Below are 26,662 nucleotides of genomic sequence, written 5' to 3' on the forward strand. Positions count from 1 at the left end.
GATGACGATCTCCTCTGAATCTCGCTTGCCGTATCGTTCATCGCTTCGGTCAAGGCCACGAATATCAGAGTGTTCCTAGACGATGATAGCCAGGTCGATATCGACAGAAGATCATTGATGGGGGCCGGTCTCTACTATGGCATTCCCTTGTTCGAGGCCAGATGGTATTTCGCTCCGCTTCAGCACTCTTGGTTTCGGGCTTGACTAGATTGTGGAGGCTAGCATGGGGTCCTGACGGCGACTTTTCGCCTTGCAGACGCAAACCCCTCACTTTTGTCTGTGCCACCGATCGTTTCGAGGTCTGACGCCGTCGATCTGAGTTTTGAGACTTGGTCCAAGCGCTTGTTCAATGTCAGAAGAGGGGCCCTTCCCAATCGCCATGGGATATGGCTTCTACATCCTCGTCGCGGTTCAGCCAGTGAAAACAGCTTCAGTGAGCGGAAAACTAGTCACGCCTTGAGAGGCCAACCAACGAGCTGGATTTATGACATGGGAGGGAATGAAGCCCTAGCTCAACACCAGTATATCGATATCGGTACAGCTTGGGGCGAGCATAGTGCTGAATCCGAGCTTTGCCGCCCGCCGATCTGGCTCATATACCTCGCCTCGATCGTTGCATCTTTGTGCATCTTGTCAGGGATTTTATTGTATGGGGCTCGGGATATGCTGGGACATCGCTCGCTCTGCCCGAACATATCAAGTGTTCGTCTGCAACCCTGCTTCCTTTTGACTTTGTCCTCGTCACCATTGCTGTCCTATGCCAAGGTCAGCAAGGGGTGTTGACAGGATTGGGACCCGCAGCTGAAGGAGTACTTTTGTTGCTCCTCACCTCTCTTTCAATTTCGAGGGTGTTGTGGCTAGCCTAGGTTGTGATGGTTACCCGCTCATCTCTCCACGCGACCTGATTTGGCGAATGCTCAAATATCTCATGCCAGGTGGACCAGCTGGAAGGTCAACTCTTAGCCTTTCTGCCTGGCCCAGAAACTCTGTTGGCCTACCATGACTTTATGTGTCGGCTAGAGTCTGGCTCTCCCACGCAATTCAAAGAATCGCACCCAAGCAGGAGATCGGGGCTGTGGATCTACACTAGGATTTCAACCGGTGACTTTGTCCAGAGGTCAGGTTCGGAGCCCGGCCATCCGATCCTCAGGCTGTACCCACAGACCATGATACACAGTTACCAACAGAGAAATGACATTGGTTACCAGACTTACGAGCGCTTAGCTTCACGCACTGCCTCATGCACTATCTACTGATGACCAATTATATGGAATGCAAGGGATATTTTGACACCACAGACGACTGGAACAAGGCAAGGATCTGTTCACACTCCACCCTCTACACTCCCACTGGAGGATTCTGTAGTTGGCGACCTCTTCAGGCAAGCATTGCTTCTTGGCTACTAGGGGGCTTTCTCAAGGCAGTCGGATACCGTCTCAACTCTGCATTGGGTCTGCAGAAACAAGAGGAAAAAAGCGCTGGAGGGACGATTGGATGCCTTCCATCTCTACACCGCAACCAGCATTTCCTTCCGAGGCCAAGTGTAACCGGTCAAGATCTGGCAAAACAGAGCAAACCACGTCTTGTGGGGGGTTTTTTTTTCAAGACCGAATGATGCGACGCGAATCGGTCAGGATGCCTAAAGAAAGACCTTGGCCTCCTGACCACCCCAGCTCATCCGCGTATTCAACACGCAGCTGACTGGACCTGCAAGCGGTATTATTATCTGCTTGCTCAGTGGCATTGCCTCGAATTGGATCCGCTGAGATCTGGGCATCACCTATCCACCGGCGTACGCCGCATGTGCAGCGTCGAAGGAGCATGTGGCCCGACCACCAACAACTGTTTCGTGCACATGGGATTCAATGATTGTCGAGACCGGGATCAAGTGCCGTGCTATACCATTCTTCACAATTGGAGTTCTCTGAGCGAGGTACTACATGTCAGGGCATGGAAGAGGATATGATAGCATGGCATCTTCATGTGATCCATGAACCGAGCGACTGGCAATTACCCACCGAATTTTTTCACAGATTAGTCCCTGAGCGGTAAAGATTCCTACCTACCTACCTACTCAGGGGTTGAAAGAGTCTGCGAGTCCATCTTTTTACCAGTCTATCAGTGACTATGTAACAAATGTGAATGAGTGATTGCGTGAGTGAGTGAGTGAGTGAGTGAGCGGTCCCCAGTAACGATTTTCATCCACATAACACAAAATACCTCGTACAGATAGATACCTAGCTCGCTAGGTACTCAGATGTTCCCTCCCCCGGCCTTGGCGCCCACCCTATCTTAGCCAGACACGCTTAAATTAGTGACTTGTGACTTGAGACTCGAGAAGGGCTGGCTGTCCACAAGCACCACATACATAATACTCAGCAAAACGGTTTGGATGGACAAGACAAGACAATCAAAGAGATAAAATACCGTGTAACGTGGAACCGAAATAGGGCCATGTACCCACCAAGGTACCTCGGGGGAGATAGATAAATCAATTGTTCTTTGTCTTCTATATTTCTCTCTATGTATATCTCGTCAACCAGTCTACCGAGTACCGGCTTACCAAGTCTCCTCTACAGAAGCCATCACAATTGAGGACAATCGGGGAAAGAAAACAACAAAGAAAGAGACACTTCATCACTTGTTGATTGTATTGCTTTTTTTATTTTGTGTGTGGAATGCAACTTGCGCCGAAACCAACCCACTGTACAAAGATTGTCTCGCTCATAAAAGCTTTCTAAAAGTGATCAATATGACCCACGCCTAAAAAAAAGGCCGTGCGGTTGGAAGAGTGTACGAGGTACTCCAGCCCAGCACAGACGACATCCCAGAAGAGACGTCCTCGACAGGCACTATCACGCTTACATGCCCCTTTTCTTGACGCCCTAGCCTCTGCCTCTAAACCGGTTCCCCATTCCCCATTGCTCTTTTCAGAATGCGTGTCCTCCAGCATTGTTTGCCCATTCTCTTCGGGTCTGCGCACGGCACAGAATGCATCACGCGAGATCCAAGGGAGCAGCAATCCAATAGCTGCAAGTGAATCTCTCTCATAGAATATAGAAACGTAAGGCGAATAAAGCGAGCGTGCAATAGGTAGGAAACACCAGATAGCCACCATAGATAGGTGACTATGATGCAACATCATTCCATACTAGGTTCAAGAAACTCCTCTTTTGCGCTCGCCGGGTATCATGGAAGTTGCCCCTTTCCGATATGTATTGCACTAGAATGTTATATGCTCGCCAAACTTGTCAAGTCTTTCGAAACGTGTTGCACCAAATGAGATTCGTGAATTTGGACAATGATCAAAGGGATGAAACATGGCAACAAGGCATCAAGCAAGTTTCATCATCGAAGAAGGGTGATCGGTTCTTTGGTGTGCAGATGAAGTTCTCTATCTCTGATGGAAGTTAGCACTAGAAACTAGGTTAGAAGGGGTTGCACATTACCCGACGACCTCGTCCTCCAGAATGGACTGTCTGCATTGGTGGAGAGAAGAAAAACTGTTGTTGAGGATAATTGTACATGTTGGAAGGCATATTCTGCTGAAAGCTCTGCGGGGGAAAACCAGTCGAACCGATGACGGGACTCATTTGAGCCGAGAAAGAGAGAGGTGAGGATGATTGGTTCTGCAACGGTCGAAAAGGATCGACGGTCGTAGGCGGCGTTGCGTAGCCAGCATAACCGTTGGGCATGTACCCGCTGTTGGAACGCTGAGGGGCTGCAGCTGGGAAATTCTGATATTGAGATTGTGGCGTCATTTGTTGGTATGGAAGTTGCGAATATTGCTGCTGCGACTGGAACCCGTTCATCGTGTAAGGTGCGAAACCGAACGAGTCGGCCGAGCCCGTCCGAATTGGACTCATACCATTCTCGAAAGCGCCACCGTTGGGGACGAAGGTGCCACTATACTGCCGCTGAGGAAAATTGGGCTGTTGCGGTCCCGTCATAGGGACATGTTGCGGCTGAGCCATTGGCCTGGCACGGTCGTTCAGGTTTGGGTGCCCATGAGAGGGAAATTGTTGCATAACAGGTTGGCTAGGCCTCGATGACAACCCAACTTCGTCCATAATCCGCTTGTATCCTTGGTTCGGCTGAGCCTTGATCTTGGTGAGAATTTTGGAAACATTTTGGACCACCTCTGGCCTCATGTGGTCGTCAAGAAAAGGTGTGGTCAGAATCTTAAAAATCAGCGTCACACCAGAGGTTTGGTCGCACAGAATCTGTTCGAGCACAGTGTCATTTGGGCTGAAAAACAGGGCGTTCAGAACCAGATCACGAGCCTCTGGTTCATTTCGTTGGTTGATGACCTTGAGCACGGTGAGATAGGCCACCTTGTGCGTGCAAAGTTGCACGAGGTGGGGGATCAATCTCGGGGCAAGGACTGAGCGCCGACGAGGAAACGTGCAGGTGTCGAGGAGCCAGGTCAACAGCAGTGCCCCATTGGCATTCTGGGCAAGCTGCACACTGTGCAAAGCAATAGCCGCTGCCATCATGCGCTGCTGGTTCTTTGTAGCATGATGAGCCTCCAAGCAAGCGCGCATAGCCCGGGCCCCAAAACGTCCTTGGGCAATTTCCCATAGCTGGCTAAGCATGGTCTCGAAGATGTAGTCATTGTACGGTGGTCCAAAACGAAGGCAGCACTGAAGAACATAATTGCCATATTGGTCGAGGAACAGGGGGATAGTGTAGGGGCGAAGCGAGTCGACAATCAATCGAGTTTGTGTTTCGGTCTTGCACACTTCGATGATTTTCTGCGCAGCCCAGGTTCCATTCTTGTGCACTCCGATCTCAGCAAGATGGGGTGCGATGCAGGCCAGCATTTGTTCTTTGGTTTGCTCAGAGCAGTATTCAAAAAGCTTCTGGACCACGGTGTTCCCAAGATAGTCCGAAGACAGCTCTGCAATCTCAGGCAACATGTCGATAGCAATCTGCTCAATCTCTTGCAAGCCACAGGCCCCGTTGTCAATCCGCTTGCGTATGTCCCGGAGCCTAGGAGCATCATACATTCTCGTCGAACTCGGTTCTGGGATAGGAGGGATCTCCTTCTCTAGACGAGTGTAGTGAATGGCACTCTCGATATTTGCAGCGATGGTCGGTAAATCCGACTGTTGCCCGCCAAAATCGAGAATGATTTGCAATATCTCCGGTTGCAGTTCCGCTAGACGGTCAGGGGCTGGCATACTCAGCGTTTGCTGCATGTTTGTAGAACCAGCTGGGCTGCCAGTAGTGTCCTTAGCTTGCGATGCCCCTGCCTCAATATTTCCGTTCGAGCCAGGGGGAGGGGTGGCATTCGGCACTGGGGTCAAGGAGACGGACGCATTCGGAGCCTTTGCAAACCCGATTCTAACGGGGCCGGCGCCGGGGAAGATTTCTTTTCCGTTGAGGAGTTGTCTGGCGCGGACGGCATGCTCGACCGATTCAAAATTGACGAAACCGCAGTTTTTGTGAGTGAGAACCCTGGTTGACTCAATCGGGCCGTACCGGTTGAAGATGGCATCCAGCGATGACATTGTTGTGGAATTCGGAATTGAGCCTATCCAAAGGGACCGAGAGACCTGGACTTCTGAGTCATCCATGCCTTCGTATGACAAGTTCACGTTTTCCACAATGGCCATATTCTGCAGAGTGTCTGCAAGAGCCGCCTGGTCCATTGCATTCGATCCCGGCATATCAAACACCATACCAAGCTTGTCTGCTGGTTGCTGTGACAAATTACGAAGTGATGTACGTTGAGGTGTTTCGACAAGGCCGGCAGTTCGAGCTCGCGGGCGTGCAGCACTGGCATTCACCGCAAATGCCTGAACAGCCTGGTTATGCAGACGGACCTTCTCCTGGACCAACTCATACTCGGCTTCCAGGGCTGCTGCTGCTGAGGGTGTCAATGACCCGCTAGCGAACAGCGGAAAGTTACTGTTCCCTTCTTGAGCCTCGGTGGCATATTTGGATTGTGTGTTCACAGAGAAGGACCTGAATCGACTGGAATTACGCATTCCAAATCCAGCCAACACGTCGGACAAACTGGGGTCCTGGCCATGAGCCGAATCATCTGCAACTTGGCGAAGGCCGTCGGATTTCGAGTGATGAGGGGGTTCGGCCAGACCAAGATAGTCAAGTGTGCGGACCCCAGAGTCAGACATGCCGTCTTTGGAGTATCCAGACGGTTGAGGGGAGGTGGGATCTTCAGCGGAACTGATACTTGTCAGAGTAGCTGCTCGAGTCCTTGTTCCCCAGCTCGAACTAAATGCGTTCTGACCAAAGGGGCCAGAAGGACCAAGCAGACTTGACCGCTGAGGCATGCTTCCGGCACGAAGCCTAGATAGAAAGGCTGAAGTTCCGGAGTTGGCTTGGTTAGAGGCTGTCGAATAGAAAGCGGTTTCGGCTGCGGAGGTGGAACCGGGTCGAAATGGACTCGTGGAAGGAGTTGGACGAGAAGTTTTTGAGGTTATGACATTGACTCCATTAATCGTACCAACTGGGGATATTCTGGAGGGCAAGGTGCCAGCTCGTCCGCGACGCGCGGGACTATTTATCCCAGTCTCAGTGAGAGGCACCAAATCTGGGAAGCCATCCTGGCTGGGGGATTCCGGGATCTCAAACAGTGGAGTCGAAGTACCACTTGTTGGAGGACCCCAGATATTAGGGGTTAAAGAGGTCTGAGACTGTAATTCCCGTGTACGCTTTGGAAACAGCCGAGAAGCCTGTTCATGAAGAGGAGAGCCAGCTCCTACTCTTGCATTGGAAAGCCCTGCCAGTCCCGAGGAAGATTTTGAACCGCCAAAAGGAGATTTGCTGGTGGGAACCGAGGAAGGTTCGCTGATAGGAGTCAACCCGGATAGGTTTATATTGAGCTGTCCCTCAGGCCTTGTGACAGTGGGAGGAGCCATCGTTGAGATCTTATAAGGTATGTCGTAGATTCTAAAGATCACAGGAACTCAATGCCGCAGGCCCCAATATGTAGTCGGCCTTCTTTTGGTCTAGGACCACTTTTCAATGACAAAGATAATTTTGGAGGCGATATCGTATGCTCGTTTTTCCTGCTTCTTGGTAATGTCCAGAATGTGTAAGGATGCCTTCGGCAATCTGCGGGCGGGTGCGTATAGCTCCCAGGTGATTTTAAACGCAAGACTCGTTTCGAGAAAGGCAGTGACCGACTGACGAACAAATGACTCTGTATGCGGAATAGAAGTCAAGGCGAGGTAAGATCGTGATTTCGAGAACAGGTTCGGGATCGCAGGATATTACTTTAGAAGGCTTTTGGGATCGTAATTGGGGAAGGAGAGACAGTCGGTGGCCGTATTAACACAAGTGATGGAATAGAGGGAATCGAACGAAGCAGCTCTCCAGGGCTGAAGGGGGCATTAGAGGAAAGCCGAAGGTGACAAGAAGCAGAGAAGAAGTAAGGTGAAGCAGCAGCAGCAGGATGGCGGTGGTTGTGGATGAATTAGGGGGCAGAGGACATGCTAATAGGTAAGGTGAGGTTTGGGGCAGATCGGGAACAGGGTTGATGGGTTGCGCAGACGCAAATACAGTTACAGAGAGACACCACGTCAACGGCTGGGCGTCCTAGGTGGCTCGTTAAGTTGGTGATAGGCTCTGAGCCACGGGCCACAGGCCACAAGCCATGGGTAGAGAAAAGTACGGGGAAGGGCAGCAACCATCAGGATCCGCTAACGAGCGGTCGAGCCCTAATTAATCACCCGATCTGTTCTCACCCAGTTCTGCCGGACTGGACGGCACCCTTCTAAGCCTAGTTTAGCTGTAGGTGAGCCACCAGAGTCCTCTGAAGAATTTTCGGAGCCCTGTGTCACCCCCATTTAAGAGGCCAGGGCCAACCTAGTGACGGTACTCCTTGCTGTGCCTGCCAAGCAATGGGTCCCAGAACAACCACTGCGAGTTGCTCGTATCGAACATCATTTTTCTCGCACTACAACTACTCTGAACTCAGTTATCAGACCGCAACACGAAAAAGAGGGAGCATGTGGGTATGATCCCTCCCAAGATGATTTCAACACTCAAAGAGCCTATTGTATGTATGCTTGCGTGTTGACCCGCATTTCAAAACCACCGAGCTGATCCCGGAGTCGGCCATGAAACACCGTCTGTCTGTCCACCATGCTCAGACAATTTTACATCCATCATCCTGGACCCCCAGACCCTTGGGACGAAAGGTGTGACTGACGAATGCCCCCTTGCCCTCGAGCTCGACGTAAGCTTCCAAGCTTCCCAGCACAAGCTCCGTGCTGGGTGGACGCTTATGCTCCAGCCACTTGGCCGTTCGATTCGTACCTGTTCGACCCTGTTGGCGTTGACAGACAACATGAAACACTGGTGCCCGGGACCCCCAACCAACCATCCAGCTTCAGCTCTGGTCATCTACCTTTTGAGTTCGGCACTGCAAAGCATGTCGCTAGCTGAGCCTGAGCGCCTGTGTGCCCTGAAAAAGCATCCGTGCTTCCATCTTTTGCGGGGATTATACTGGTTCGAACCCGAAATACCCCTGAAGGCTGCATAATGCGGATTCTCGCATTCCTGGGCTTAGGCAACCATCAAATAATAGGTTAGCGACAGCTGCTGCTTCTTATGCCACTATTAATACTGTACCTCCCACCTTATATCACACTGAGCGCGCCTATGAACCATGCTTTCACAGTTTGGCCCCGGGCCGAATCCATGCTGATGATCACGTGTCACTCTCACGATGTTGGACTATCTAATTACAAAAGCACCTCTTGGAGGAGTTGGCTGGATCGGCCCGTATGAGTGTGCAGCTCCGGAGAGCATGTGGCCGGGCTTGGGCTGTGACGAGGCAATGCCAACATTATGCATGCAAAGCTCGTGGTACCTGGCCTCATCGGCTGAGCCGACATTATGCGCGTCGAAAAGGTCGATACTTAATAGATCTTCTGACGAGCATTGACATATAATATTGTAGAATGAGAGGCAAGATCAGGCAATGTTGGACCATTCTTGCGATTGCCCCTTTTTCTCTCAAAGAGCTTTGGAATTCCCAATTCTTTGAAGCATTCACGACTTCGGATCAGCCACCAGGTGTAGTACCTCGTAGAATTCCCACTCCTGAGTACCGTTCTTTGGAGCATGTTTCCATGGCCAGCGCAACAAGTGACACTAAAGAGAGGCTCTAGTGGACTTGACGGAAATGTCTTGAGAGCGGTGATCCTCAGCCCTCCCACAGCCTTCGTTCTTTCAACTTTATATTTTCCCGACACCATTTCAAAGAATGCATCGGGTGAAGCCCATCTTTTTGATTGAACGTCTTGTCATCACCTTTGGGAGCGCGAGCCTGAGAGGGTAGAAGCATCAGGTGGAGGATGGTGTTGATCCGCTGCTCCTATGAATTGACGGTGATCTGCAGCGCCTTGCCCTCATGGGAGCGGACCTGAAGTCAATCTGATAGAAGCAAGTATCATTACCGCTTGGCACACTAGCGACTGTGTGGGAAGTAAAGGTGTCACACGCGGCAGTTATGTTTTCGTTTCAGATGCAATGAAGGGTTGACCTGATGACGACCGGAGAATGGCAGGTGCGAGGACTGGAACCAAGCGCAGAGACGATGGTTGGTATAGGAGTGGTGACATTCAGTCCTGAATCACCGAGATCAGCTCCTGGTATCGCCAAATGTTCGACAGTTGTGGGGCTAAGAATAAGAGACGCAAGGACGGCGGGGCTGAAATAGGCTCTACTTTGATTATAGATCAGCTACTCTGTAGATAATGCTATAGCCTGGATACCTTGATGTAAGTAGTCGTGAAGGCGACCTGTGTTTTGCGCAGGTGGGAGGAGGGGTGGGATCACAGATCAAGCATAACCTCGTGGATCGACCTTTCACCAACATCAAGTCTGGCCAAAGTTCACGCCAAGCTCGGCCTCAGAATGGGCCATCAACTGCGCTTTTCATGATTTCTGCTCAACCTCAACATCTAAAAGGTCTCTTGTGATTTCTAGTCACACCTCTACGACAACTTCGCTTGACTAACTTCCTCAATATCCTGCTGCGTTTCTCTACTTGTCGAGTCCCATGTGCAGAGACAGTTTCTCTACTCTCCAGTTCTCACACTCGTTGCCATCACCTTCACTTTCACCCTCATCCTCCTACCTTAACTTTCCCGCGACTCCAATCGGCGATGATCTCCTACAGCCAATATGAACGGCATCATCGAGCCTTTACCTGGCCTCCTTGATGATCCTCTATTTCAAATTCCTGATTTACCTGCCCTGACTGACTTTCAAATTGCCCCTCTACGAAATCCTGCTCCGAGCCGTCATGCAAATGTCCCTCTACCCCTCGAACCTGTGGCCGACAATAGCCTGGGTAATGGACGGACGAACAAAACTACTACACATCCTGTAGAAAGTCCGGAGAGGAGGAGGGCGCCATCAATAACTCCCAACGATGTCCTTCTTGCACGAGAGGCAAAAAGACCACATCTCGCCATCAGCGAGCTGCTGGAAGCCGACCATGGCCCGGACCCTACACCAACATATCTGCCCTCATTCATCAGTCTGGCTGTGGTGGAAAACTCGCCTGTCCAAGCCCCCTCGTTTCTAGAACATCCTCAATCTCTCAGGCATCTGAGATTGGACGCCGACAGTGACCATGTTGCTCTTGACTGGGCCAGGCATCTTCCTCCCCCAGCTCAGAAAGAAAACCGTCACAACAGACCGACTCCGCTCCTCCCTGCTATGGTTACAGGACTGCATGAGCCTCCTCCCTCTGCAGCTCTCCTGCCGTCCATTGACCTTGACTCTCTACATGCGACCGTCACAGCATTACACGAGCCTTCAGCTCTGTTACCATCGCTTGACTCTCGCCCAACACGTGCCACGATTACAGGATTGCATGAAACTCAGCCTACTGCGCTGTTGCCGGCAGTCTATCCGGAGTCGATACACACCACGAGCACGAGGCAGCATGAACCCCGTCCCACTTCTGCGGCTCATCCACCACCGATTGATGTCGATTCGACACAAGCCACCACCCGGCCAACACCAACAACAACATCGAGGATTCATGTCAGAGATATGCTCAGAGACTCCGTTGGACCAGATCGTGAACCGAGTCTACCAGATCCCGAGCCCATTCAACCTGACACTGACCCTTACCCCCAAGAAGTTGACCCTTACCACCAAGAGGCTGACCCCTACAACCCAGAAGCTGATCCTTATTACCAAGAATCTGACCACTACCATCAAGAATCTGAGTCTTATCACCCGAGTCCTGAAGCCGATCAACCAGATATAGACCCTTCACCCGAACCCATTCCTCCTGGCCGCGTTATTGACACACGTATTACTTTTACCAGGGCCTTTCTAAGGACTGAAGAACTCTCTCCCGACGAGATCCGCCAACGCATTCCGAAGGTGATCCATCCTGTTTGGAAGGAGACAAATAAGAAGATCTTTAAGCGTCGCGCCAGGCGGAGATGGACTGATGCTGAAACTGCAGACCTCATGGCCGGCGTGAATAAATACGGCATCGGCCGATGGAAACAGATTCTAGACGATCCGGATTTCCATTTCAGGGACAGAAATTCCGTGGATTTGAAAGATCGGTACCGCGTTTGCATCAACGACAGGCCCTCAAAGTCCGACACCCACCTGGGAGTCGACAGTCCTATTGCAGAACCATCTCCATCCATTGAGATACTGGGCATACGACACTGTCGTGAAGTGGCGGAGCGACTGGCAGATCGCGGTCAGAGTTCGAAACAACGTCGTAAACGCCGTGCTTGGACAGACCTCGAGGACGAGAATCTTTTGGCAGGTGTAGCACGACATGGCTTCCAGTGGACCGCCATTCATGACGACCCAGACCTGGATCTGTCGCACAGGCGAGCCACCGACCTCCGAGACCGCATTCGAAATAAATTTCCAGATGGGTACAAGCACGCCGAGTCTGCGCCGTTGAGGTCAGAGGTCAGGAAGGCGGAGAAAGAAGCCCAAGCTGCAGAATCAACTACATTAGAGACGGACGTCCCTGGGCAAGTGCCCAATGCAACCAAGGTCTCGGCGAAGGGGCGACGGAAATCTGGGAAAGTGACGGTAGCAGATGAAAGTGCGACTACTTCAGCTCGAAGAAAACGCCGCTTGTTTCTACCAACTGCGTCGGCTTCCTCGGTGAACAGGCTAACGCGCGATGAGCTCGACCAAGACCATGAAGATATGCAGGAGGAACACGAGAGAGAAAGAGAACGCGAAGGTGAAAATGAGCAACAACAATCCCTCATTACATTGCCCAGTTTGACACTCGACCTCGATGATATGGACTGGGAGGATAATAGGCTGCCACCGTTGCATGACGGCGAGGAGGATGATATCAGCGACTAGCGCCGGAACGGAAAGTGGCATGTGCATTTGAAGAATTGACAAGTGACAAGAAAGGAACCTCGAAGATTGACATCAGGCTTGAGCAAATATTTTGGAGCAAACATTATGGTATTGGCGGCACTGGAGGGGACTGGGCGTGGGAAGTCGCAGAAGGCGATACAACGCGGCTCATGTAGCGACAGGACATCAGTATTCTTGTTTTTCTGATTGTTTCCTCGGTTGATAGGCAATTGCGGGATGAAAAAAGGAAGGACAATGGGTTCATGGAATGGAAAGGGGACTGGTGAAGGTGCTATTATTTCGATTGTGATACCCCTTGGTTTTTGGTACTTGGACAGGGCGGGGATGGGAAATTTGGAACTGGCACGTAAGGCTCTACCTGAACATATCTATATACTAGGTACATGCGTCCGTGTGTTATGTACTTTGGTACCTTGGTAATGAATACTTACAAGGGCACCAGGGCCAGAGACGGCCGTGTCTAAGAGTTATTTTTCTGTATTCCTACTCGCGAGCCCGAGGTCGGAGAGCCTCTGCCTGCTCCAGCAGATCGGATACTTGTATAGAATCTACAATCTATATGTACTTGACATGTATTACAGATACTACCACTGCTGGAACATGACTGAGCCACCCTCTCTTCTCCCTTCTTCGTTGGATTACCCCACGCATACGCTTGAAGCTACTGGTCGAGTTGAGTCGAATCGGGCCGTGTCCATGAAAAAACTTGTCTATCTATCGATTCTGCCGTCAACATGACATTTCCGTATCACGCACACAGGGTTCGAGGGAGGAGAGGCGGGAAAGAGATGGAGCTAGTCGGCTCTGCTCGGTCTTCTTCGCCTTTGGGCTCTGGGCTCTGGCTCTGGCAGTGCCTTCGTCCATATCTCGTCAGGATTGTCGCTTCATATACGGTGTAAGCAGGCAGAACGTAGCCAGTGATACATGGTTGGGATGGGATGGAGTCATGTTCAACCGCAAAACGGGAGAAGGAAAGGAAAGAGAGAGATAGAAATTTCAATGGGCACGTAGGTGCATATTGCGGTAGGACGGGGTGAATGGTCAGTCTGATCTTTCTGCTCCCGACTCCTCTCCCACTTATCTTGACCTGGCCTTTTGTGTCTTGCTTCTTCGGACAATGCGTATCACACGAATGAGGTACCCCAGGCGTCCTTTGTATGTGCCGGACATCCCATGCAGGTGTAGACTTCTGGCGTGGTGCTTCGCTGTCGTGAGAGAGCCGAGAACTTTTCAATACGCTGCATTCCTGCCTGACCAACTCGCTCAGTGTGCTGCGAGGATGTCGAAACTATACGCCGTCAACAGTACTCCATGACAACCCCACTCCCCCATGCGTACGCTCAATTGAAAGAAACAAAAACACAGAGTCGAATAATGCCTTCAGAGATTTGCTCGCAAAAAGCCCTCGCTTCCAATTGTCATTTTGCTCGTCATCTCGTTTGATCATTCTGGCCATGTCGTTTCCTGAGGCAATATTTTATTTCACCTAGAAGTAGGCCTTTTCACCAAGCATTACGATCCCAGTTCGGATCTATTTTGTCTTCAGTCAGCCCAAGCTTGTACCATCAAGGCGGAGTGAATTCCCTTACCTTGTATAAATGCCCCGAGAACCTTGCTCCCAGTCTGCAACAGCGGGTGTCCGACCACTATTTGTAGGAACCTCTGAAGCCCTTCCCTCCTGTGTTCAATCACATCATCCGAGAATCTGTTCGTGAATACTTTTCCAGGTAGTGGGGGAATTGTGACTCTGGCGCTTTCTCGCTCCAGGATATCTCGAAAGTACTCGAAGTCGGAGTATCGGCGGCGGACGACCGAGTGACGAAGTTTGAAGGCCGGAATATTGGTACGGGTGTGGATTTCATAAGAGGTATACATGTTACGAGGAGAGGAACCGTGGGTTTGTGGGTTTTTCACCTGTGAACTAGGTCAGGCTATGTTCACCGAGAAAAAGTGCTTCTGATTCTAAGATGGCGACTAGGAGAGCCCTTGCGGCGCATGAGAGATCGCAGAACGTACCTCAATCTCGAGGAAGTTTTCTGGAGGGCCGTAGATCTCCTCGAAAGTTTGTTGGCGAGACTCTGGTAGGGCTTGCATGGCTGCGGGGTTGAAATAGAGGACGCAGGCAACTGAACAGGGTGATCGATCGCGTGCACTTTAGACACAAAGTAAAGTCGATTTGAATGCACTCTCAAATCTGTAGGGCGCTGATAAAAACAATTCAGTCAATAGAGCTGAGGACGGGTATGTGAGGTTAGCCGTTGGACTGATTTAGGGCGTCACCCAGCGTATCTTGGTGTTCGTCGAGAAGATTCCTGCAAAGCCGCACCTGACTCTTGCCGCTTTCCCAATCGGGCCACCCCGCATCCTCCTGCGCCAAGGCCCGTTGGGTGGGTCTCAAATTTCGCTGCAGGGGAGCCAGTGATTTTTTATATTTTGGATATTTTTCTTCACTGTTGATCAGGAAGGACTGTAAACACACCCCAGATCCTAACAATGGGGACTGACACGGCGTCTAAAAAACGGAAAAGAGAAGTCGACGTCGAGCTTGTCAAAGTCTACGAGGACCTGGCCGACAACCAGGAGGACGTTCGTCTCGCTGCGGCCCATACGTTGCTGTCCAAAATCTACAAGCCTGGAATCACGAGCCATGAGCAGACCCTGACTATTTTGAAACGGCTCTTCCGTGGACTTTGCAGCAGTCGCAAATCTGCGCGTCTCGGGTTTTCTGTCGCCTTGACCGAATTCCTTTCTCAGCTTACAACTGCCGCGGCCAATTCGTCCGAAAGTGTTGTGTCCCCATCGATTGTCATTGATATCCTTGAAGCCCAGACCTTGCCAGAGAAGGGTACTTCTGGCCAGGACGAGCGTGACCACTATTTCGGCAGAATTTTTGGTGCTGATGCCGTTTTGAAATCGAGAATTCTTTTCGGCAAGAAAGCGGATCAAAATCAGTTCAAGCGCCTGCTCGACATTATTTGTGCTTTAGCAATTAAGAAGCCGTGGCTCCGTCAGGAATGCGGCTGGGTCCTCTACAATTGCACGTTGTACGATTATTACGAGCTGCCACTACCCTTCTCTCTACTCATCTGTGAACAGCTGGTTGCGAACAAGCTGATACGTACACCAGAGGGCGTGGCAATCTGGTTGGCGACAACTAGGCGCTTCCCTCATGCGAAATTGCCCAAGTCGGCTTGGAAGAGCGGTCATCCACTGGCGAAGAAAGACGTGAATATCCTTGCCGATATCCTCAAAGATGCGAGGATCGAACGAGCGGAGGCAGATGGCGATCTGAAATCCCAAGGCACTGCGAGATGGTCTGCCAAGCTCCATTTTGCCTGGGATGTTGTGCTTGCTGAAATCTTCGGAAATACGTCGAAACAGCCTGAGAATGGGAGTGATGGGAAAAGTAGCATTCGGAACGAAGACAAACTCCCCTTCGACCTGTTCTGGAAAGTTGTTGTGGATGAAAGTCTTTTCGCACCTACAAGCAGCGCGGAGCGGAAATCCTGGGGGTTCAGTCTATGGGAAAAGATCTTTGAAACAGCCCCCAGAGAACTATTGATCTACACCTTTACGTCGCGAGCGAGTCATTGTTTGGTCAATTCTCTCAAGAGCACCGAAAGATTTCTTCAAAGGTCGGCCCTTAGATTAACCCAGATCATTCAGGCTTGCTTGACCAATGCTGAGCCCTGGGATCAACGCGCCAATCTCGCCGGAAGTTACGTCCGCGCACTGTTACAAAGTGTTTCTTTCGGCGACTTTGACCATATCACCAAGTCCAAAACTCTACAAAATCTGTTCGAAGGAGCAACCGCGGATGTGTTAGAGGGCATCAGTTCTGCTTTGACCGACCTTCTGACTAGCTCTCATGAGCAGGACACGAAGACGACACTTTTGCAACAGAAAGCGCTTGTAAATTTGCAGTGGAAGCTACTCTCAGCAAGGCTCCGCCGCTGGGAACAGCTCCAAATGTCGCAACTTAACACCATCGACGACAAGGAGAAAGCACTTGTCTCCGGAGTACTTCAGTCATGGCTCAGAGAAGTCTGCATATCGCCAACTTGGGCGAGCTCGCAGAACCTCAACCGTAATATGCGGTCGAAACTGCTGCCAGAGGTTCACGACTTTGTAAAGGAGCGTCTGAGCTTGTCCTTTGAGCAAGCCCTCAAACTTGGGCCTCTGGGATGTTGGTTGTTGAAGCATGTGATCCTCCACATTCGCGAGTTGGAGGTCCTCGACATCCAGATGACTGCTGCCTTTGAGGACGACGTTAAGGCTATCGTGGAGACAGCGTGGCAAAGCTTGGCAGATATTCCCATCAATACTCAGACAGTCTCGACAGCCAGCCGAGCCGCAGCAAAGGCTTCGAAGGCCTCGAAAACGCCCATACGAACGGCACTGTCGTCATCTGAGGGATTGTGCCTGCTCTATGCCTTATTACTATTCCAAATCTACAGCGGAGAGATAGAGGCTGTGCAGATCTTACAGGAAGTGCTTGAAAACTGGGGTCGACGGAAAGATAATCAGAAAAGCATGGTTTCGACTGAAAATGGACAAGAGTCTGCCGATGCGATTATGGAGATTCTCCTCAGCTTCTTATCAAAGCCGTCCAAATTCTTGAGGCGTATCACTGTCCAGATCTTTGATGCTTTTGCCCCTTCTATTACTGCCACTGGCCTGGAATCCATGTGCCGCATTCTTGAAACCAAAGAAAACCTTCGGGGACAACAAGAAATGTTCGAAGCTGGAGATATTGGGAATGAAGGCGAGGAGAACCTTGCGTCTGACTCTGAAATGGAAGACCTAGACTCAGATGTCGAAGTCGGTTTTGTTTCGGAGTCTGGCAAATCTTCCGAAAAGGAGGATTCCGATTCGACATCGACATCCGATGATTCTGCGGAAACTTCAGATGCCGAATCTGCAGACTCTCAGGAGTCAGAGGACGATGATGCCGAAGATGAGGAGCTTGCGGCGTTCGATGCACTACTTGCATCTGCGCTTGGCACAAGACGGCTCAACGAGGGTGATCTCAACGCTGCGTCAGACACTTCAGAATCCTCTTCCGACGCAGATATGGATGACGATGAAATGATGAAACTGGATTCCAAGCTTGCAGAAGTCTTTCGCGCGCGAAGTGAACAACAGTCAAAGAACAAAAAGAACGAAGCGAAAGAGGCAAAGGAGAACATTGTCAATTTCAAGAACCGCGTGCTCGACCTGATCGACTCGTATCTAAAGCATCAGGCACACAAATCACTGAGCATGGATTTAATACTTCCCCTTCTCAGGCTTGTGAGAACTACGCCAACTAAGCAGCTGGCCAACCGTGCTTGCAGCATCCTCCAGCAGTTCTGCTCACGGTGCAAAGGACCCAATGCCCCCGAGCTACCGGACGACTCTTCCCGCGAGCATGCCATTGAGATCCTGAAGTCGATCCACGAGGAAGCGGGCATGGAGTCGTCACATGCGCACTCCAACGCAGCAAGTCTGTCGAGTATTCTTGTTGCGAAGGCTCTCGTAAGAGCCAATCCATCCGATATCAAAATGGTTGTGGAGATATACGCGTCGACAAGATTGAGGCAACTAACGGACAAGAAATGCAGAATTGTGTCGGGCTTCTTCACCGATTGGAACAATTGGTGCCAAAGTATCAGAGCGAAGCTAGTGGAGTGATATGGGGCTGGTCATCCATAAAGAAGATAGCAGCATCAAGCACAAAACGATCGAATGGCGAGAAACATCTTTCCAAACTTGTCATGCTGGACATCCACCCGCGCCTTTTCAGAAGCAATACAAGACCTCGCTGGGTGCATGTGGAAAGGGTATCTGCAAGGCATAAGTATACAGTCGTTTGCAATTGCGGCTTCACCTTTGGGTGACCTTTACATACACTCAGAGATTATTAAGCCCAAGTCGTCCGCCCTACTTAGAAAAGATCTAACTAGATAAGCTCAAGCGTATATTTCTCCACTACCAATCATTTATTGCGTCTTGGTTAGCTGGTGTGTCGGTTTACCGTACATAACAATTATATATTACCCACCAAAAGCAGTGGCTACGCGATAAGCTATACGTGATGATAGCGGCAACTCTGTCCCTTCCACGTGATTCTCCAGCCTGCTCTGTGGAGTTAAGTCGCATCTCCCTCATCCTACGAAACGCTAGGAAGAATGAAAAGAGTGGGACTGTATGGTCGTTCCCGAAAGTGGCCAACATGCCGGACACATTGCTATTCTTTTTCGAGCCAGTTTTGGGGGATTTAGTCCTGCTCCAGCTTACTTCGAATGAATCACAGCTATGGTGTGTGTTAATTCCAAACCATACTATCATGTGGACGCCAATTTTGCAAGGATCCAGGGGGCGTTTCGTCAATCGTGGACTTTAATAACTAAGTCAGTCGTGTGCATTGTAGAAACCCATCCACCCCGCGGCGGATTGAACCATTTCGCTGAATGTCCAACTCTAGTGACGTCTAGCATCACGAAGGACGGAGGACTCACCATGAGAAGAGAGACGTGCCCTATACTATGCCGGGACAAAGTTGCTCCTTGGATTCGGCGAACAGGGACGTCCAATTCGCTCTTCAACCTCGGCCAGGTTTTCCCAAGGATGTGCGCTTCTGAGCTGTTTAGCTCTCTCAAATGGCCCCAACAACAGCACCTGCCAGTGAGAAGGCAATCCAAACAACGGTGAGAACCATAAGCTTAGGGGGACAGAACCTAAATCCAGTCAGTGAATATGAGCCCAGTAAGTTCATGAAACGCACTCTTCCAAACTCAGACCAATAAATCCGCTCCAAAAGAGCCACTGCGCGATCCAAAGAAAGAGCATGGTTATAATCGCGGCTGTGTGCAGCTTCGTAAATGCTTTCCGGGTAACCTGGTTGTGTTGACGTTCAACATGGAGAGTGCCATATGCCATGTAACTTCGCCCCTCACTTCTCGTCAATGATTCTTCTTCTGAGCCCTTATCCTCGTGTGCGCAGTGTGGTGCCATCCTCTGCCCCAACCACTTCCAATGTCGATTTAAGAGCACCAGCGACGAAACAAACGCCGCGATAGCGACAACATGCCACAAGAATGCCCCAGCATACATAAATTTTGCCGGTGGTGCGCCGTCTAGTTTCTCCATGCCTTCAACGTAGAAGTTGTGCGCTCGGCCATAATTGACGGTCATAATCAGATAATACGACGACAAACCCTGAAGGATCGTTTCCGCAAACAGGGAAGACCCGACCGCGGAGCAATGCATCGCTTCCAATGGTCGTGTATCAAGTAGCAAAGTCACGAGCCAAGTAAGTCGAGGCATAGAGCACCAGAGGAGCATCAACTGAAGAATGGGCACGTCCTCATAACCAATGGTTTGCTGAACAAGGAATGCATTGAGCCAGTTGGCAAAGAGTTGAAGAGCGGCGATGAACACCCCTGTGGAAAACCAACCTTGCAGATGCGGGTGCCAGCGAATGCCACGGGCGATTTGATGGACGCGGGTTCTCCGGCCGAGAAAGGCGGCAAGCAAGGTCGCTGTATTGATCGTCGCCAGGCTTCCGAGCTTCCACTCGGTCGTGGCACATGTTTCTGTGACCTTGGTAGATCCCGAATGGGTTATAGAGGCCGGGTTAGAATTGTTGGATGGCTTGAGATTCCATCGCCATGGAATCATGTCGTTGCGGGTGGTGGTCGCCAATTGACGCCAGTTATCCGGCAGACCATGCCAGTCCTGCACATTGCCACAAAGTTCGTGGAGCCAATTGACATAATCTATTCGCGTCTCGAAAGTCTGGCAGGAGCCTCCGCAGGAAGCATAGCGAATGTCACGGCAGAAGCAAGCCCGATCAACTGCGCGCACGACCTGGCAGTAGCCACCAGGGTCGATCCGACAAGCGTCGGTTGCGCATTGACTAGGGAGCTCAATCACTTGCTTCGGCATATCCGCGACACACTTAGGCCAGTTCAAGTCGTCGATGGGGATATACGCAAATTCCGTGGTCTTGAGTCCGTCCGTCCAATTTGCGGGTAGCGACGTCGGCCCACAAGTGGCATTCATCCACAGTCGCTCCCTTGTCAAGTCTATTTTCCCCGGTGTTGTGCACGGTTCCGTTTGGGGGTCGATCGTAAACGCACCGCAGAAGCATGCTCTATCAAAATAGTCACCAGATCTGATGTAACTCCAGGTGAGGTCGTAACCGACAGTCTCATAATCCAGCGGGATTACGGACTGATGGGCCCGACTATACTCCCAAGGACGAGCGGCATTTCCAGTATGTTTGGTGACACTGGTGAAACCACAGGTGGCCATCACATGTTGAAATGCTTCCATCGATGAAGGAGAATGTGAGCCCGTCAGACACGTCGGTGCCAGGTCAATCACGTCAACGGCCGCATATCCTTTGGCCAGGGAGGCCGGGGAGAGGTTTTGCAGCTCGTTCGTGTCGCCGACGTCGACAAGCCACGTCCGACCAGTGACTTCCTGAATCCACAGATACAACTGTGCTTTGGCGAGCACTGATCGGCTGCAGTTTGGGAGATAACCTTGGACCACATTAGCAGAAAAGGCGACGCTGAGGCAGCTAAGCTGCGTCAGCCATTGGTGGTGGGTGCAGATGATTCCAAAATGTCGAGTGCATCGTAGGCTGGTACATTTTGTCATGGCACTCAGCCAGATGGATTGATCCTGCTGGGCGATGCACTGTGGCATGGGAGTCAAATCTTCAGGATTGACCCAGCCATTGCGATTGTTCTGGGGTATCAAGATACCGCTCTCCTTGTAGGAACTGACGCCGGTGCGACCGAGCACTTCTGCGGTCCCACGTTAGTAATTATCATGGACAGTGAAAGGCACCCAAAAGGTCTCCAGAGGGAGATACCTGTCGCCGCCACCCAGCAAATCCCAACCATCAGCAGCACCAGACATATGATAGACGACTTCATCTTGCTGATATTGTCAGGTGTCCTGTGCTTCAAAGTGCAGTGAGAGGATAGTCGCTGGCGCCTGATTTGATTTTAGATCGATGCGTTGCCGCTTTCAAGTTTCCACACTTTTCAGTTCAAAAAGCAGAAGTCATCCGTACTGTCACGTAAATTCATGTATTCGACGGAGATGAAGCTTAACCAACGCTTAGACTTATTTAGACTAGATCAAAGGAGCCACTGGGGCTTTGACAATTATGTTTGTCTGCGAAGGTGAAGCCGCAATTGCAAGCGCCTGAACATGTCGGATGTTGCGGTTGGAATTTTCCTGCAATCGAGAGCAAGTTGAGTGTGATTGGGGACCTGTAAGCCATGCAGGGATCTAAATCAGTCTTTTTATTAATCGATCGACCATTGGCGTGGCTCACCTTGCGTAGGGGTGTTTCCTGGTGTTGTCAATCAAACATTCGCTAGGGATATGAAGTATGGTTGGGGTGATGAGTAAGGCTCCCACCTTCCCAGGCTGCCAAGGGTTCTTGGCAGATCTAACCCTTATCTAGCAAAAGGTCGAAATTAATACGAGCCTCGGGGTTGATTACGAAACACTCAGGCACTCCCTCTCTTCACCCATTCACCCACTCTCCCCCTCACCCTACCAAACTACTTGTCAATCTATACAGTACCAACATTAAAGACGAGATGCTTGAAATGTGCGAGTCTGAATACGAGGCAAATTCCGCTGCTTGATGCGTTGACCATTTTGGACGCCATCAGTTCAAGCTCTATGATGCGACTCCAATCGTGTAGCTTTCAGCCTTGTCCGGGATGTATCCCAATCTGGTATCTCATGCTCGCTGAGGCTATGGCTTACTGATGCATATCAATCTCCCCACTCTGTCAAGACCCTAGCCTGCTGTCTGTGCCAAATTCTATTCCATTTGTTCTTCTTCAGCGCATTGTGCCCCGATGTTCACCTGATACATGCTTGAGCCTTTTCCGCTGCGTGGTTCTGCTCGAACGCGTCTTTTGTGTCTCGATCTTTGTTTACTTGCTGCGTGTCTCTGAACTGGAGGCCAGGGCGCCGAACAGGAATCGTAGCATCTTGGATTTACTGGATTCTATCTTGTTGCGATGCTGAAGTGATTCTCCTTCTGCTTCGGCCTTTCACCTAGGAAGAACCTGACCTTTCCATTACCCTGCGTACCCTGCTTTGGAATTCTTCGCCATCTTCACATCGGCAACATGGCAAACTCAAAGCCACCCTCAATGCTGAAGAGGCTTAACGACAAGCTGGGGTTGAAGATCAATCTCCCAACCGTATTGTTGATGTTCAAGTAAGTTGTTGACTCGTGGCGGGGACAATACTACCTGGTTGATTACACGATGTATTGCACCACAGCAACCTGCCTACACTCTCGTTTCGAAGCGTTGGGTTCCATGCTGATGGTTCTGTACTAGAGGAGCTGTTGCACCTACAATCGGCCTCGCTATGTACGTTGCCCTTAGGGAAAATAAGTCGATAAGAAACTCACTCCCGCCAGATATCAAGATACCAGTGTCGCAGACCATTATTCAACAATCGGCTACCTGATCCCTATCATGTCACTTTTCGTCGTTCCCATCCTGCCCAGAGCCAGATTTCTGCAGAATTTCTTCGTCACTTGTGTACGGTGTCAAACTTGCTCTTCTCGAGATCTGTGGAGCTCACTGTTACTAGTTTTTAACTTGCTTGGCTGCAGCAATATCTCTTCTCTACATGTGGACGGCGATCAAGGCTCGCAAAAACACAACCCATATCTCAGCGGAGCAACGGAGCAATGGACCAGTACCTGGAGCCCAAATCGTGCCCTACAACGCTGCAGCGAGCGCATGCCTTGCTGTGTGGTTCTTCTTCTGGCTCTGGGCTTACAACACGTAGGTGCTCCCTTCATCGGCTGCTTCCAATCAATACGGCAGTGCTGATATCCTAGCTAGCTTTCGCGCTTTCCGACCTCAATATTTCCTACCTTTGATCGTGTTTGGTATATATATCAACATTACGGCTGTATATGGAGCCATTTTTCCGGAAATGGAACAAGTGTACTCTTTGAGTATGTATCGGTATCCTCTCAGGAGGACTTCCACTGACTCTGTGGGGTCTTACAGCTAGGCGACTCCTCGATACGTTCTTCGTCGGTTTCGGGCTTGCATTCGCCGTCCACTTTCTGGTCCTACCTATCACATCACGAGATCTGGCAACAATGATCCTTACAGAATATCTCCACGTCCTTAAAAACGTCATTGATGCTAAAGGAGCTCTGCTGATCTCTTTGCCGTCTCGCGACTGGAGTAATGCGAGCAGAACGAGCAGCTCAGGAAGCGACAGTGATGGTGAATCAACCGAACGATTGACCTCCTGGCCCGAAGCGGATAAGTGGAGAGCACTCACGGCGGCGGCGAGCGAATGCCAGGTCAAGATGCAGTCAGAGATGCGCTATGTCAAACGTGAGGTTACATTTGGGAAACTGTCTGGCAAGGATTACTCGTGCATCACAAAACTGCTGAGGAACATATTGATACCGATTGCCGGCCTTGAAACTGTGATTCAGGTCAACGACCGCGTTGAAAAGCAGGGAGGATGGACGTCGATCAAGTCTTCAAAAGACGGTTCGAACTCGGAAATTTCGACGAATCGAGCATTAAACGACGCGGAGAGGGAACGATGGAGTTGGCTATTTGGCCAGGTCGACGGGGCCTTCAAACTACTGTGGAAGGCAATGATCGAGGGTCTCGACTACGCATTCTTCACCCTGCAAATTACCAAGAAGCCAGCATTCACGACCAAAGAGGAGCTTGAGGCGAAAGCAGCCGAGTCTCCGGACGGAAAAGGCTTTGCAAAGCACCTTGAAGACACAATCAACAAGTTCTTGGCTGAGCGAGAAGAGCCTCTGAAAGAGTGGTGTCGCATGAACGAACCTGACGAGACCAGTGGTCACTCGGGTAGTCGATCTTCACACATGCGGCATTCGTCCCAACTATACCTTCTCCTTGATGTACGTGTCACCCAGTCATACTGATTTACGCTAACCTCTCAAGCTCGAGTACTGCATCGTACAAACCGCAATGGGAATCCTCGACCTGGTCCGGTTCGCGGATTCGAAAGTTGAAGACGGCACAATGAGAAAGAAACGGCTGATAACTCCTACGGGAAAACAGTGGAAGAAGTGGGCGTGGGCAGTCATCAGCCGCGAAGACAGCAATCTGGACTACACCACCTACAGCTATCGAAGCGGCACCCCTACCGTTTATCTCGGCGATGCCCTGGGGGTGAACCGAGATCCTGAACACCTTCCCCCGGTGACCTGGTGGGAAAAGCTGACTGACTACTTCCGCCTGATCCCTAGGCTCTTCGGCTCCAAGGAATCATGGTTCGGTTTCAAGGTGGCTGTGGGAACTATGATCATCGCGGTCACGGCGTTTTTGCGAAACTCGCAGGAATTCTACATCAAGCAGCGCATCATCTGGGGCGCTATTATGGTTGCCATCAGCATGACCCAGACGGCGGGCTCAGGCATGTATGGGCAATTCGTCCGGATTTTCGGCACGTTCCTTGCCATGGTCCTCTCGTACATCGACTGGTACATCGTCGATGGGCACACAGCCGGGGTCATTGTCTTTCTGGGCCTGACCGTGTTCCTCTATCACTATCTCATGGTGACGAAACCGAACGACCCCGTCATTCCCATGATCGGAATGATCACCGTCATTCTGATCGTGGCGTACGAGCTTCAAGTCAAGCAAGTTGGCTTGGCCATTTCCGAATCAAACGGCCAAGTCTTTCATCCTGTCTACGAGCTGGCACCCTACCGACTTGCCTGTGTGCTTGGTGGAGTGGGCGTCGCCTGCTTGCTCACATACTTCCCGAGCGTGACCACGGCGAGGAGCGAGATGCGGAAAGACTTGGGGAACACACTGTATTTGCTGGGCCAATACTACAGCTCGTCGCACAAGTCGGTCTCGTTACGTCTGAAGGGGCTAGAAGGAGACGTCAAGGACAAGAAAAGTCCGCTGCGGAGGCTAGAGAAGGCCCGCACTCAGCTCTTTGCAAAGAATTTGATTCTCATCCAGGCCATGAAGAACCATCTCAAGTTCATCAAGTGGGAACCGACTTTTGGAGGCAGGTTTCCCCGGGAGCTGTACGAGAGGATGCTCGCGCACACAGAGAAGTAAGTCCATCGTTAGCCATTGAGAGCCCCCCCTCGAATAGTGCCAATAGCGCTAACTTGTCATCCTCCGCCCCAGCATCCTTCGCTTCACAGCAATGATCGCCTGGACGACCAAAACCTTCAAAGAGGTTCCCGAATCGGTCGGTCACCTGGGGGCCTCGAACCCCGCCGCCGACACGGACGACAGAGGCACCTGGCTCAAGGATTTCACGCAGCTGATCTCGTCGCTCCAACTGACATCCCACAGCGTCACGACCCTGCTGGCCATCATCTCCGGGTCCATCGGCTCCGGCAAGCCCCTCCCGCCCTACTTGCAGCCGCCCGAGCGGTTCCACATCGGCGAGATGCTCACCTCGCTCGACTCGAGCATCCTCGACACCAAGCACGTCTGCGAGCCGGGCTACTCGGCCTTTGCCGTCATGCAGGTCTGCACGACCATGCTCAACGAGGACCTGGCCGATCTGTTGGCCGAGACCAAGAAGCTCGTCGGCGAGGCTGAATGTAATCTCGACGTCGTCCAGGAGGACTATGAGAGGGATATCGGCATGGTTCCGCGCGAGATTCGGGAGAAGGCGGACTAAAACAGAACTGTCTGGAGGTGAGGAGATCGGAGAGAGAGGTTAAGGAGTGGGGAGATGTGTGGTTGCACGAGAGAAACGCTTCAGGAACCGTTCTACGATGCGGGCTGTCTCTCTCTCTCTCTCTCTCTCTCTCTCTCTGTGTGTGTGTGTGTGTGTTTCAGAACGCCGAGAGTCACTGAGCCTGGAATTGCATTGGTAAGGAAAGTCGAGGTTTACATCAAATCATATATTTTATGTTATATGTTACATGTGGCCATCATCGAGCCCGTCTAATAAAAGAGCACATTGGTTATGGATAGACAATCACAAGGTTCGATTCGACATTATGTACTCTGATCGATCCCGGCGTGCCATAACTGGATGTCCTGATGTCCTTGTCGAAGCTCCAGATGTATGTAGAGCGTGTATATGTATGTATATAGACTCTGGACTGTACTTTCTCCCCTACTATTTTCGTTCACGGAGGGAGTGAGGCCTTTTTGATCCAGCACCGCGTGAGCAACAACGGTAGATATCGACCTACCTAGCGGGGCTAAGGGAAGACGGATATATACATAACGGTGCCTTACTGAGCGCACCATCCTCTCAAAGTGCTCAC

General features: G+C 51.0%; 6 protein-coding genes across 6 annotated transcripts; 3 read left to right on the forward strand and 3 right to left on the reverse strand.

Moving 5' to 3' along the window:
* Window positions 1–3,428: 3,428 nt before the first annotated feature.
* Window positions 3,429–6,887, reverse strand: AYO21_09920 (hypothetical protein; the record flags this gene model as incomplete). Its single annotated transcript, XM_022659848.1, has 1 exon — window positions 3,429–6,887. One exon carries the CDS (start codon window positions 6,885–6,887, stop codon window positions 3,429–3,431), a length of 3,459 nt encoding a protein of 1,152 aa, XP_022507870.1.
* Window positions 6,888–10,164: 3,277 nt separating this feature from the next.
* Window positions 10,165–12,348, forward strand: AYO21_09921 (hypothetical protein; the record flags this gene model as incomplete). Its single annotated transcript, XM_022659849.1, has 1 exon — window positions 10,165–12,348. One exon carries the CDS (start codon window positions 10,165–10,167, stop codon window positions 12,346–12,348), a length of 2,184 nt encoding a protein of 727 aa, XP_022507871.1.
* Window positions 12,349–13,493: 1,145 nt separating this feature from the next.
* Window positions 13,494–14,463, reverse strand: AYO21_09922 (sorting nexin-3; the record flags this gene model as incomplete). The annotated part of the gene is made up of 5 exons (XM_022659850.1): window positions 13,494–13,657; window positions 13,708–13,833; window positions 13,886–13,900; window positions 13,959–14,283; window positions 14,386–14,463. The coding sequence occupies 5 exons, from the start codon at window positions 14,461–14,463 to the stop codon at window positions 13,494–13,496; spliced, it is 708 nt and encodes a 235-aa protein (XP_022507872.1).
* A 399-nt stretch (window positions 14,464–14,862) lies between these two features.
* On the forward strand, window positions 14,863–18,042 carry AYO21_09923 (hypothetical protein; the record flags this gene model as incomplete). Its single annotated transcript, XM_022659851.1, has 1 exon — window positions 14,863–18,042. One exon carries the CDS (start codon window positions 14,863–14,865, stop codon window positions 18,040–18,042), a length of 3,180 nt encoding a protein of 1,059 aa, XP_022507873.1.
* Window positions 18,043–19,122: 1,080 nt separating this feature from the next.
* On the reverse strand, window positions 19,123–21,299 carry AYO21_09924 (hypothetical protein; the record flags this gene model as incomplete). Its single annotated transcript, XM_022659852.1, has 2 exons — window positions 19,123–21,167; window positions 21,236–21,299. The coding sequence occupies 2 exons, from the start codon at window positions 21,297–21,299 to the stop codon at window positions 19,123–19,125; spliced, it is 2,109 nt and encodes a 702-aa protein (XP_022507874.1).
* Window positions 21,300–22,520: 1,221 nt separating this feature from the next.
* On the forward strand, window positions 22,521–26,064 carry AYO21_09925 (hypothetical protein; the record flags this gene model as incomplete). The annotated part of the gene is made up of 8 exons (XM_022659853.1): window positions 22,521–22,612; window positions 22,737–22,769; window positions 22,820–22,943; window positions 22,996–23,192; window positions 23,253–23,368; window positions 23,424–24,310; window positions 24,354–25,483; window positions 25,560–26,064. The coding sequence occupies 8 exons, from the start codon at window positions 22,521–22,523 to the stop codon at window positions 26,062–26,064; spliced, it is 3,084 nt and encodes a 1,027-aa protein (XP_022507875.1).
* Between the last annotated feature and the right edge of the window lie 598 nt (window positions 26,065–26,662).

The sequence above is a fragment of the Fonsecaea monophora genome (genome assembly GCF_001642475.1).
Source record: "Fonsecaea monophora strain CBS 269.37 chromosome Unknown Scaff105, whole genome shotgun sequence".
In the NCBI taxonomy this organism is placed as follows: domain Eukaryota; kingdom Fungi; phylum Ascomycota; class Eurotiomycetes; order Chaetothyriales; family Herpotrichiellaceae; genus Fonsecaea; species Fonsecaea monophora.